Raw genomic sequence first — 13,804 nt, forward strand, 5'->3', positions numbered from 1 at the left:
AGCTGTTGCTTCCACTGGCCACTCTCTACTTCTCCGTTGTCTACTGGCCTCCCATTCCAAGGCTGCTACTTTCCACTCCAGTAGCACCTTCTAAAAGCTTCCTCAATAGCTGACACGAACTCTTCTCCGCCCTCAGGTCTCTCTTAGTAAGTGCACACATTACAATGACTTCATCATCATCTGCCAAGACTTGTGAGCACACTTCCTGGATCACTATCACGAGTGAGCAACATACCTAAGATTTAACATGACCTAAATGGAACCCGTCATATCCTCCTCAAAACCTAGTTCTCCACGTTACATCAGTAGTCACAGCTGCCATGAGAAACCTTCACCTCCTCTTCTCCCTCGGATCGAAGTATCCACCAAATCCCTGTGAGTCTTTTCACTCCACTGTCACCGACACCTGCTACATTCTTAAAACTCTCTCATCTGAGTTACGAGAACAGTTCTCAAACCAGTGCATTTTCCTCCAGCCCTGCCTCTGATCCTCTAGACTATTAACTCACTGCTTCTGATTTGCAGCTGCATACTAGTAGTTGTCATAATACCCAGCACTTAGTAAAGGGATGTTGTTGAAGGAAGGAATGAAAATGAAATCCCAAGAATAGGAGTGAGAGGAGGCAAATTACAATAAGTGGCTTAAAAATGAGTGGCATAGATTAGTCTCCTAATTTTAGAAGCCCATAATAAAGTTTTCCTCACTAAATTATGTTCTCAAAAATATAAGTTTATCAACCAAAACATGAGAACAAAGGAAGTACAGTTCTATAACCTGAAAGATGCACATTCAGAATTAACTTGAAAAATACTTGCAAATAAAATCTACTTTAAATTAAAAACACCAGAAAAGTGTCAAGAGAGAAGCATTCATTCTTTAAACATATATCCAGTTACCTGCAGGTCTTAAAAACAGCCGTCTGCCAGACGGTAGTGGCACACACCTTTAATTCCAGCACTTGGGAGGCAGAGGCAGAGACAGCCTGCTCTACATGGTGAGTTCCAGAACATCTGAGACTATGTAAAGAGATGCTGTCTCAAAAAGCTAAAATAAAATATTAAATTAAAAAAAAAAAAAAAAACAGTGTTGCTCCTAACTTCCTATCTGGAACATCCCTGTGGTTCCCATCCTCAAATGCCACTATGCAAAAAGACAGAGAGCTGAGAAGTAACTGTCAGGGAGTAGTCACTTACTCTTGACAACAAGAACCCATGGTGCAAAGGCATTCCATCAGGCTGGGAAAATGTTCAATATTTAAGGTGAGATAAGACTATCTGAATCTAAATTTAACATCCTGGAAACCTTGGATTAGTCATTCGGCTGGAAAACTCATGTTGGCTGCCAAAAAGCTGCCTCACTTGGTCACAAAGCAGACACACAATGAAGAAAATTGGTTCTGTTCTACTATTTATCTGCTGAGACCTTAAGATCAGGGTTCTCCATTTTCCCACTGACAGACAAAGCAATAACCACAGAATATTTATCTCCCTACTGTTATGCTCTAGAAGGTAAGGAAGTACTACACTCAGAGTTAATATTTTCTATGAACATTAAAATATATCAGTCATCAACTGTATCGTATCAAGATGGTCTTAGCTTTGCTGGCATGTATTTCACAGAAACATTTTCTTAATAAGCTCTGATAACCTAGTATCTTTCATTTTAAATTTCTATTTAATTTTCAAGGTTATCTAAAAGCTACTTCTAAGAGGCAGAGATGATTTTTATCACTTATTACCTCAAGTAAAAAAATAAAGATACTATTTGAAAAATGCTGACTAATTCTCCATCTGCACTATGAAAAGAACAGAACAACACTATTAACGATACACAGTGAATGAAGACTAGCAATGAACAGCCCCGGCTCTAGTCTGTTCTTTCCTGTTTCCTTCCCTCCTTGTCAAATCCGGCTTCTGAATTCAGGAGAGATGACCTTGAATGAACTTCTAATTCTAATGTGTGGCAAGGTAGTGGCCAAAATTAGAAAATAGGTCCTGTCCTTCTTCCTTTTAAATTGAAATATCAAAGTTGCTCTTTTTTTTTTTTTTTTTTTTTTTTTGATTTTTCGAGACAGGGTTTCTCTGTGTAGCTTTGCGCCTTTCCTGGAGCTCACTTGGTAGCCCAGGCTGGCCTCGAACTCACAGAGATCCACCTGCCTCTGCCTCCCGAGTGCTGGGATTAAAGGCGTGCGCCACCACCGCCCGGCCAAAAGTTGCTCTTTTAAAGGCATTTTCCCTATTCCAAAGCAGTACTTCATAATAGCAGAACATTAAACACAACTGCCCATAAACCTTCTTCTGTGTGATAACATACCTTAAGGTTTAGGATTCTTGGTACTCAGTTGTATGTGACTCTCAGTTGTACAAATGTACATGGCACTTGTATGGTGGCATTCCTGCTGAGCTCCTGGCTTGGCTCCAGAAAGCAGCACCTAGCCCTAATCCTCCCTTTGTTTAGCCACACCTTTTGTTTCTCATACCTTTTGTTTCTCTTATCACCCTATGGGAATCTTGTTTGAGAGTTGAGGATCAGAGAGTCCCCCAAGGATCAAAGGCCTATGCAAAACTTGGTCCAGGAAACCTGGAAAACCAAGGCACCTGATAATAATTCAAGTAATTTGTACCTGGCATTTTGTCTCTGGGAATTTTTTTTGGGTTGCTTTGAAGGTATGGAAATTAACTATCTAAACTATAAAAAAGAGTAAATAAATATGCCCTAGGTGAAGGGAAGAGTGCTTCAGTCCTTCGAGGCTGGACCCCCCTGCAGCCATGATAGGCTAGATTCATTCTTAAGATGCCTCGGTGTCTTCATTCCACGAACCCGTGTACCCACACACTCATGTAGTGACCACACAGCTACACACTTGAGTAATTTTTGAGGTAACTAAATTTGAGTCTCAAGTGAGCTAATCAGGACTCATTTCCTCTGTGGCTGCAGATCCCATTCCTGAACAAATTCAGTAGCCTCTGAGAGCCTATCATGAATCACACAATGCAGGGGGCATGCAGCAAGAGAATGGGTATGTCAGTACAAACACCTCCTCAATTTGAGAAAAATCAAATTCAGGCCCAGAAAAGGAGGTAGAAACCCATATATATAAGGTAGCAAAATGCCAGGCGGTGGTGGCGCACGCCTTTAATCCCAGCCAGCACTCGGGAGGCAGAGCCAGGCGGATCTCTGTGAGTTCGAGGCCAGCCTGGTCTCCAAAGCGAGTTCCAGGAAAGGCGCAAAGCTACACAGAGAAACCCTGTCTCGAAAAACCAAAAAAAAAAAAAAAAAGAAAGAAATATATGGATTTAATTTACAAAAAATAAAAATAAAATAAGGTAGCAAACTTACACAGTGAAAGAGGCCACTTCTAATCTTAAATCTACCACCAGTAAGCTTTCTGAACTGTCAAATTATTTCAGATTTTACATCTCTTTGAACAAATCTGGGATTAGTAATAATATCCCTCGTGTGATGAAGCCAGTTGTGAGACTGACTCAGGTGAGATGCCAAATGGCAGCCTGCTTTGCAAACCGGAGTGCATGTCTCAGAATCACCTAACAGAGTCCTGCACCCATACTCCAGTTTACTCACTCCCCCTTCCTATTAAGATACTATCTTCTTTGTCTCTTTATCATAGCTATTTACCTGTTAAAAGTATTAGGCATGATCCTAAACCACACTACAAACACAAATTTAAACCCCATCTTACAAACTCATTGGACCATAACAAGGGGGTAGGCCAAAAGCTCAAGGGGTCCAGATAGCCTGAACTATACATGAAGGGGTTTTGATCACACCTGCATTGCTCCTACTCATCATCAAGAGGAAATTCTCAATTGATCAGAGTATTTGTCTGTCCATCTGTCTTTGAGGTGACCTTGATACAGCATGAAGGGTGACAATGAAATACAGTTATAACAATCCATGAAAGAGATTACTCTATTTCCTTATTATTATTATTAAACATTATTCCCTTAATATGTCCAATCTCTAATTTAAACCTGATATACAAGAGACAGCAAGAACAGATTGTTTTTAAACTCTGTCAAATGCAAACAAAGCTTTAAGAAATTTATTATTGAGAAGTAATTCCAGCCAATTCAATCACAAGCCCTTTTTCTAGAGACTACAAGCAAAGGACAATGTACAACCAGAAAGCCAGCAATCCAACTTCATGTTTACAAGGTAACTGTGAACATACTGATATTTCTAACTCACTTCATCTGTTATAGAGCTGTTAGTAATTAACATTTAAGTCTTATTAAAAGTACAGAGACTTAAGATCATCCATGGTAATGAATTATCTACCTTAGTTAACAGTAAGTCCCACACTCAAAACAACTATTTCCTTTCATTTGTTTAAAAACAAATAGTACAGTCATGAATGATACATGCTCATTAAAGAATGGTGCAGTTTCTTCACTATGTCCCTAGTTCATTCTTCATACCCTTCAATATTTAATAGCTGGGTGTATTTAAAGCATGTTCTCACTGATACGTGTAATCAAAAGTAGAGATTCAATCAAATGGAATCATAATCACTGAAGTTAAATTTACTTGCTTCCTGGTTGCTTTGATTTGAATTAACTCTTCATCTAAATCACATTGAGGCCCTTCCTGATTCTAAGCATGTCCAGGTGCTACATGCTGTGCCTGGGAATGGCTACCAGAAGCCACAAGGACAAATGCCTGACCCTGCTTCAAAGATGATCTCAAATGACTTTTCTGCAAAATAAAGTGACCAATTTCTACCAGGTCCTGTGTTTTAGACACTCAGAAGAAGAGTAACTAATACAGACAGAAGAGTTGAAAGGAAATGCTATTATCTGAAAGGGAAACACATGCCTGATTCCAGCCATAGGACTAAAGAAATAATGAGAAATATTTCATTTTTCTCTTGCCACAAATATTGTACTTGTACTATGAGTTAACCTTGGAATATGAGCCTTTTGAGTTCCTCATAGATAAAAACACTTTATAAGCATGCCTTTTGAAATCAGTAGGTCCTCCTACTAAGTTCTAGACTCCAGATTTTTTAAATATTGTAAAAGTATACATTTTCAAACTTTATAGGAATAATCCTATGCATTTTTGAAAATGCTACAATCTTCACAGGCTGAGAGACAGGAGGTGGGGGAGGTGGTGAGAAATGAGATGAATATTAACCCTGGAAGGAACTAAAAAGTGGGTAATGATCGGTGTTAGAATTATTCAGCAAGCACAGAACTACCCTGTCAATCAATTACAGGACAGACACATAGCAGGCCGAAATGAAAGGAGTGAACAGCACACTATGACCCAGCACAGTAAGTAGGATTGGATTTAATGTACGTGGCTCTCCTTCAGAACCATGTAAACACAGAGCAGTCCTCACATATCTGTGGTTTTCCTTCAGCTACACGTTATCAACTACAATCCTAAAATGATACAGAATATTTGAGAAACGATTCAAGAGTTTTAAATCTGTGAACCATTTCTAAGCAGCAAGATCCCTTGAATAGAATAGCTACTCTGTTTAAAAACTTAGCCAAAAGCTGAGTGTGGTGGTGCACTTTAATCCCAGCACTGGGAAGGCAGAAGCAGGCATTTCTGTGAGTTCAAGGCCAGCCTGGCCTACAAACCAAGTTCCGGGACAGCCAGTGTAGTTATACAGAGAAACCCTGTCTCAAAGAAACAAAAAATAAATAAACTGTTAGTCACTTAGTAGCTGTTTATAATCTGTGTGGCCTCTGTATGTATATAGGGAAAAACATCAGAAAAACTGGAATTAAGAAGATAATGAAGAACCATAACCCAGCAGCCTGACTCAGTAAGTGTCCTTTGTCTGACTTTGTGTTCTGCACCTATTCTCAACCCAGCTTATTTTGAAGCATTACATCCAGACATAATTCAGACAGCATAACAACTTATTGTTATACAAATGAAAACTGTAATCTTACTCATGACAAGAAAAAACAAACCCAAACTATACTAGAAATGTCAGTTTTTACTTCTCAGATTGACAAATATAGAAGTATCTAACAATATAATGTACTGGCAAGGGAATATACAATCCTAAAACATTATCCATAACATGAAAATGTGCATCTCTAATAAAAGTACACTTGGTAGTATTCATCAAAATTTAATAAGCCACAGGGGTCAGCACGAACTGCCCAGCAAGGCAAGAGTCTGGTTCTTTTCCTTCCCACATTTGAGATGTTGATATCATGCTGACTGCACAACTAGAAAAACAAGTTGGTGCTATCAAATGGATGAGCTTGACAACTACAACTAGTGTAAACAATGAATGCTGCCTTACTTTACTTTCAATACAACAATAGTGATACAAGCCATTTCCAGATAGGTACCTAAGCACATGCTTCCAAGGTACCTTCTGCCTGTCCCTGTACCTTTATTATAGTTTGCAACAACGTATTGATCTGAGGGTGCCTTTCTTCCCCTGCAACTCCATGAAGACAGTGCCATGTCTGACCGTTTGGCATTTTAGTTTAGTGTCTGGTCCATAGCAAATATTCACTCTATGTGGGATTCATTCTTTCATTAAACTCTTACTACACGCCCAGTGGGCACTCTACTAGAATATAAAATTATAGACCAAATGGGGCAAGCTAGTTCTCTCTTCTCATCTTTTTAGGTATAATCAAAAAATAAATGACCAAATATATACAGATAGCTATATATAATAAAATATTCTTTAAAACAAAGCCTTATGGAGCTATGACATTTTGCTAAACTAAAATTCAGTTTCATGATTGATCCATACCCCACAGAAACTTTAAACTCATCCATTTCTTCCTATCCTCTTCCAGGTCAGCAGTTTACCAGTGTAGCAGGCCTTCAGCATCTCTCTTCAATGAGCTTTTGCCTTCAGATATACACCAAATAGAGTAGCTGTCATATGCAATCCAATCACCACCACCACCTCCTCCGGCTCACTTCCTTATTCTTGACAAGATCTAATAGTTATGAGAACATTTTTTTTTCCTTCAATGTTTTCCTCTCACTTTTGGTATTTGTGAACTACTATAGAACTTCTTCTGGCTTTTTTGACACAATAATAATAATATGAAAATCTCATTGGCTAGATTTTTGGGTATAATAAACAAGACAGTAAAAATTGAAGAAATTGGTTCTAAACTGCAGAGGCTGTGGCCACATTGGCCATCTGAAGTTGAAGACATTGCCTTGCCTTTGAGGGGAACAGTAAGTAGCAAATGGTTGTGCTAGGTTAGCAAGGTACCTATCACCGAGTTAACACTTACCAAGTCAGTAAGAGCAGCCAAACAGCTGCTGGGCATTTCCCTTTACCAGTGTACAGAAGCTTATAAACATTACATGTAGTGGAAGAACCAAAAAGATAAAATATTTCTCCTATAAATATGAATAAATTGATAGTCTGAAAAATAAAAAATAAAAAGTAGGTCACCAAAATGATTTTTTAAGCTGATGAAGGAAGTATTCTGGCTTTGTATAAATTAAAGCAAGATGGAATTCAATAGCCTCGCTCAATCTCCATTTCCAGCAAAATACCACACAACATTAACTCGCTTTGCATAAGACAAATGGAAACAGGCCTACAATGCATTACAACCACAATATATTTAACAAGATAGAGATGAACAATGAAACTTCCAGGGAAACTTACAGTACTGAGGCCTTGCCTCAGAGTTGCATTTGCATATAAATGTTTTAGAATAATTTATTTCATTAGGGTTAGCCAGAGAATGCGCATGTTGGGAATGGATGGGGATTTTGCCTATATTCCAATTTTGCTTAAGGTTTTGAAAACAGATTCTTCTATCTCCAGTAATAATAGGCTTGAGGTAGTAAAATAACAATAATGATGACACTAATAATGCCACTGTGGTTTTACTTCCTTCTGAAACAGATGTCACTAATATCTCAGGAAAGTTTCAACAACACATAAGCATCATGCATGCCTCATGGAATAATTTGATAATATCCTTTCTAAAGTTCCAAGGCCCTGAAAGCAACAATTGCTAATCATTTTTGGAATGATTGTGATTAACTTAAGGAAATTAATTCTTGAGTTTTAAGGGACCTTACAACTATCAGAAACTAGCTGTCAGAGGTCAGCTCAGAATTGTCAGTCATTTGGAATCCCAGTCCAAGAATTTAGTCTTTTATCTAATAACATGGTTTATCCCCAAATGACTATTTTCTCTGTAATATTCTATTCATAATAAAGGATTCTGACCAAAAATATGTAGATTTTGGCTTTTATAAAATGGAATTATGTTATACAGAAAATCAGAAACATTTGTTTGCTTCTTAGTATCCAAATGTACTCTGCCGAAAGAAAGAAAGAGAGAGAGAGAGAGAGAGAGAGAGAGAGAGAGAGAGAGGGAGGGAGGAAGGGAGGGAGGAAGGAAGGGAAAAGATCTTTAAAAGAAAAAAAAAGAAAGAGAGAGAGAGAAAGTAAAAAAGGCCTCTACAACTGCTGACTCATTCCTCGCAGAAAACCATTTAGAATTTCCTGGGGCAAGGAGCTGACTTTCTACTTCTATTGATGTAATCTTTGCTCCTAAATTCTGGAAACAGCTGAAGCAATAGAAGAGAAAAGAGGTCAAAATCCTATGAAAGACACTGCTTTTAGGGCAACTATAATGAGAGCTGCAGGAAAGTTATTGATCTGTGCCCTTTGCTTTATTTCCAGTATATATTAATGTTATTTCCCTATGAAAGTTCAGTCTACTCATCTGGGAATAGCAAAGCAGAATTTTAGCGTATTCATTAGCAAAGTGTCAAAAGGTCTTTGCAGAAATCCAGGCACCAAGCAAAGAAAGAAGAAAAGAAAAGTTCAATTCTGAATCTCTGAATCACAACATGAGTGATGAAACACATGAAGACTGGAGAAGGCACCAATAATAAACATATGCATTGGCATGTAAATGCATGTGTATGATGTTCTAACTAAGCATTATAACCATTAACCTCATCTAAAACAGGCAACCCTGTAAGGTACCAGGAGCTCCAATACTGTCAGATCTGCTCTCCAAAATCCATGTTCGTCAACCATCTGTTTTGATGCATCCTTAATAGTAGACAGGTAGATAGTAGTTTGAAGATTTTTTTGTTGTTCCTTTAACAATTATAGTACTTCTGAATGAACTTCGTAAGAGAATTATTTTTGAAAGGTTTTTAAGTCGATATCAGTATTATTTAAATATCCAAAAAATTCAGAAAATATGAATAGAATACATTAGCTTTTCCAAAATATTAAAGTCTGAGACCTGTGGTGCTATTGTGTTCCCCAAAATACTGTACACCCTAATAAACTTATCTGGGGTCAGAGAACAGAACAGCCACTAGATATAGGCCAGAAAACGGTGGCACACACACCTTTAATCCTAGCATTCCAAAGGCAGAGATCCACCCGGATCTCTGTGAGTTTAAAGCCACACTGGAAACAGCCAGGAATGGCGGCACACGCCTTTAATCCCAGGAAGTGATGGCAGGAAGCAGAAAGGTATATAAGGCGTGAGGACCAGGAACTAGAGCCTGGTTAAGCTTTTAGGCTTTTAGCAGCAGGTCAGCTGAGATTCATTCTGGATGAGGACTCAGAGGCTTCCAGTCTGAGGAAACAGGATCAGCTGAGGAACTGGCCAGGTGAGGTGGCTGTTGCTTGTTCTGCTTCTCTGATACTTCAGCATTCACCCCAATTCCTGGCTCTGGGTTTGTTTTCATTAATAAGACCTTTAAGATTCGTGCTACAGAGACCATCTAGGTTGAGTTAGTGTTCTTTCTCCTTACTTCTGCTCAGTGTCTGTTTTAGCATGTGGCATGTCAAGTGAAAACAGGAGAGCTTAGCAGCCCTCAGGAGAAGTATAGTCCTCTCTGCACTGCCATCCACATGTACATCCATTCAAACAAATGAGGAAATTATTGTTTCTCGGGAGACTTTTTTTCCCCTTGAGACAGTGTCTCCCTCTGTAGCCTAGGCTGCCCATGACCTCCAGATCCTCCTGCCTCAGATTTCTGAGCACTGAGATTATAAGAACACACCACCACATCAATGTGCCTTCTGTTCTCCAAAGAAACTAAAATCTTCCCTGATGGTTCTCTCTGAGCCACTGCAGCCTCATATGCCTGGCGTGTGTCGGGAAAGAAGGATAGACGTGAAGGAGGCAAGAAGGAAGAGATCACTTTACAGTAATTCTGATTTTTTTCTTTAACTAACTCCTAACTCAAATACTACCATACAATACTGGACTACTGTTCCCTAAAATCTGACTTGAAAACCACGTTCTCCCAGGGTGTAATAGCCACCTCAAGGATCTGAATATAACTGTCATGTTTTCGTATGAAACAAAAACTTTGAAATTCAAATCTTACTTATTGTTTTAAGGAAATGTAGGAATGTCTACTATTTTCCTATTCACAAATATCACCACATGATGAAGAGGAAAACACAAGACAGAGAAAAGGCCACAGACTTCAGAATCACGTAGCCATATATTCAATTTCAAGGCCAGCCAGCCTCCAAACATAAGCTTGGCTAACTACAATCTGAGTCTCAGTTCTTCTAATTATAAGATGTGGACACTAATAACTAGCAAGAGAGTAACAGTGAAAACTAAATAAAATAATACACGCAAATTATCTCAGAGACAGCTTGGTACCTAACACATGTTCAACAACTGCTCCATTCTTTCTTGCCTTTGATTTATTAACATATGTGGTAATAAACACTCTTCATTAGAAACAGACTTGTATCTCTCATTCAATGTCTGTGAACATGAACAGTATGCCTAAATTTTCTCAACAAATCAAAGCAAGATAGACAATGCCTGGTCTAAGTATATATGGAATATAGTATTCTCAGCTCAAGAAAATAACCTACCTGAAGATAAATTATTTACTCTCCACCCTAGAAAGTATACAAGAAAAAGAAAAGCCAACACCAGACTACACCCTCGTCTACCTTGGTTGGTTGTCCACAGTGAGGCTCTCTCCCCTCTGATAGCCACTGTCTGCCACCTGAGTGGTTGACCTCTTCACAATCTGCTTTAGCTCCTGCTCCAAACGCTCTTTAATGGCTTTAACTGTCTCGGGGATCTTCTTCAGTCTGGCCAGTCCCTGGATAAGAATTCCCATGAAAAGAGTGCTGTTCTCCTCTGGATCACACTCCAAGTCCTCCTTGATGTCTTGTAGGTTCATCTCCCTCACTGCAAAAGAAAAGCACACCAGAAATATCAAATCCAGTTTCCACATTAATTCAACAGCATGGCAAGACTAATAAAAATCACTGCTTTGATTATTCTCTGAAAGGAATCAGAGAAATTTTCTATTACATTAAGTTACATAGTAATATGCAGCAGCCCCCAATTCAAACTAATTGGTTAGTAATGAATGTACAAGCACTTATATATGAAGATGCGAATCTCCACTTTTACAAAGACTATTTTGACCCAAGTCTGTTGATAAATTAAGTACATGCTATCTCTAAAATGCCATACATGGTATTTCAGGAGAACTCTAGGGACTCAAACCCCAGTCTCAACTTCTTACTCATTAGATAAAAGTGATAAGCTGAGGGAATAAAATATGTTATAAATACATGTAGGGGGCAAAAGTATATAACTACAACAAATAAAAAAGAAATGAAGAGAAACATATGTAAGAAAACAACATATGAGAAGTTTGAGGAAAAATATAATAGTAAAGAAGTACTGAATAACTACCAAAAGAAGAGTTTGAGGAAAAATATAATAGAAAAGAGGTACCAAAGAAACCATATTTTCTTCAAACATATGTGTGACTTGGCATGGTGAGCCACACCATGCAATCCCAGCTACCAAGGGCCTGAAGCATAGGGACTGCATTTCAAAGTGAGTGTGGGCTAGGTAGCAAATTCCAGCCAACCTTGCATACATAATGAGACCTTGTTTATGAAAGTGAGTGAGACAGATGTGTGTGTGTGTGTGTGTGTGTGTGTGTGTGTGTGTGTGTGTGTGAGAGAGAGAGAGAGAGAGAGAGAGAGAGAGATTTTTCATAGACTTTTGTTATAATCAATGAAAACCTTCTGACAAATTATATTATATGCCAAATATCCCTATAGTTCTTTATACTATAGCCTTTACCCAAACCATCTGTTCTTAAAAAGGAGGACATAGCCTCACACAGTAGTTCTTAACCCCTGTGAGTAGGTGGAGAGGATTATTTGATGATCTGAAATCTTTGTCCCTACTAAAAACTACATGATAAAAGCCATATTAGGGCTGGAGAGATGACTCAGCAATCATGAGGACTGGAGTCTGTGTTCTAGCATCCATGTAACAACCTAGATATCCCTGAAAATGCCTGTAAGCCCTAGATATCAAAGCCAAACAAAGACAGCACAAGAAAGCTACAAACTAAACCAGTATCTATTACGAACCATATTTCTCAACTACATATCTATATACCCATAATGATTCATTATTCACAGCATTCATTATTATAATGGCAGCATTATCCATAATTGCCAAATTTAGAAGCAATCCAGGTGCTCACCAACACATGAACAGATTAGCAAAATGTAATCTACATAAACAGTGGCATGTCATTCCACTTTAAAACTAGGGAATCCTGACATGGATGAATCTTGAATACATCATGCTAAGTGAAATAAGACTGTCACAAAAGACAAATACTTCATGATTCCACTTATAATGATGTACTTAGTAGGGTCAAAATTCCTAGAAACTTAGTAGAAGGATGTTTGTCAGGGACAAGGAAAAGGAAGAAAAGAGTAGTTACTTCTTAATAGATACTGAGTTTTGAGTTTTACAAGATGAAAAGAGCTATGCAGATGGATGGGGGTACTGTCGGCACACACTATGAATATACTAAATACCACTGATCTATGCATTTTAAATGACTAAAATATAAGCTTGATGATGTGTATATTTTAGCATAAAATATGCACTTAAATATGGACCAAAGGTATTTTAGTAACATGCAAGATACAGTTACTTATGTAAGCTCATTCTTATGAATAAATCCTCTATATATGTGTCCATGATGTCTTTCTTATTAGACTCATTAGGCTCCCAGAAAGTCAGAGAGAAACCATATTCATAGGGCATTCAGTACAATAGAGTACATTTAATGATACAGTACTCAACAAAATTAATGTCTAACACTAATGAAACTGGAAGTAAAACCCAGAGGCTTAGCCTCAAAAGATAAAAAATCTGAAGACAAGTTTTTAAAACATCATCAATACTTCCAAATCTAATGTTCTAAAAAATATACATTTCAGTTCCTGGTTTTGTTTTATACATGAAGATGTGAGATACCTCAGGCCACAGAAATACTCTATCTAGCAAATCCATCCCCAAAGCAAGGCAAGGCAAGTACTCAGCAGCAGGGAGCCGCCTCAATTCAGCATGGAATAGGAGGAAATGAAGCTGAACTACAAGAAGAGCTTCAGGCAGGAAGAAAAGTAATGGAAATGTACCTGTTCAAAATGCTCTTGGTAAAAAGCACACCTACGAGTCACAAACAGGACACATACAAAGAGCCACCTAGACATCACAGCTCCCTGCCTAGGGTGACTGATGACAAGGTAAATATAGTTTAAGTCAATATGGCCTGCAATGACATGGCATACAGCTACTTAAATGCACACTAATATGAGAACTAGGTCATTAAAAAGCAACACATAAGCAAGATATGAATAATGAAATGCCATGGCCATAAACAGCACATCTGTTTAAAAACTTAGCTTTTTGTTGTCTCCTGAAATTACCTAAAGCATAAATACTTAACAGATCCAATATTAATTGATTTATATTATCTATT

At 38.1% G+C, this 13,804-nt stretch overlaps 1 protein-coding gene across 3 annotated transcripts in view; it reads right to left on the reverse strand.

Annotated features, from left to right (window-relative positions):
* Positions 1–13,804, reverse strand: part of Exoc4 (exocyst complex component 4) — a 754,883-nt gene that overhangs the window by 656,181 nt on the left and 84,898 nt on the right. For all 3 annotated transcript variants that reach the window (XM_028866155.2, XM_037203667.1, XM_037203668.1), the window contains exon 6: positions 10,941–11,184. In XM_028866155.2, the coding sequence (XP_028721988.1) occupies positions 10,941–11,184 (244 nt within the window). The remainder of the gene's footprint in view (positions 1–10,940; positions 11,185–13,804) is intronic.

The sequence above is a fragment of the Peromyscus leucopus genome, chromosome 3 (assembly GCF_004664715.2).
Source record: "Peromyscus leucopus breed LL Stock chromosome 3, UCI_PerLeu_2.1, whole genome shotgun sequence".
NCBI classification, from domain to species: domain Eukaryota; kingdom Metazoa; phylum Chordata; class Mammalia; order Rodentia; family Cricetidae; genus Peromyscus; species Peromyscus leucopus.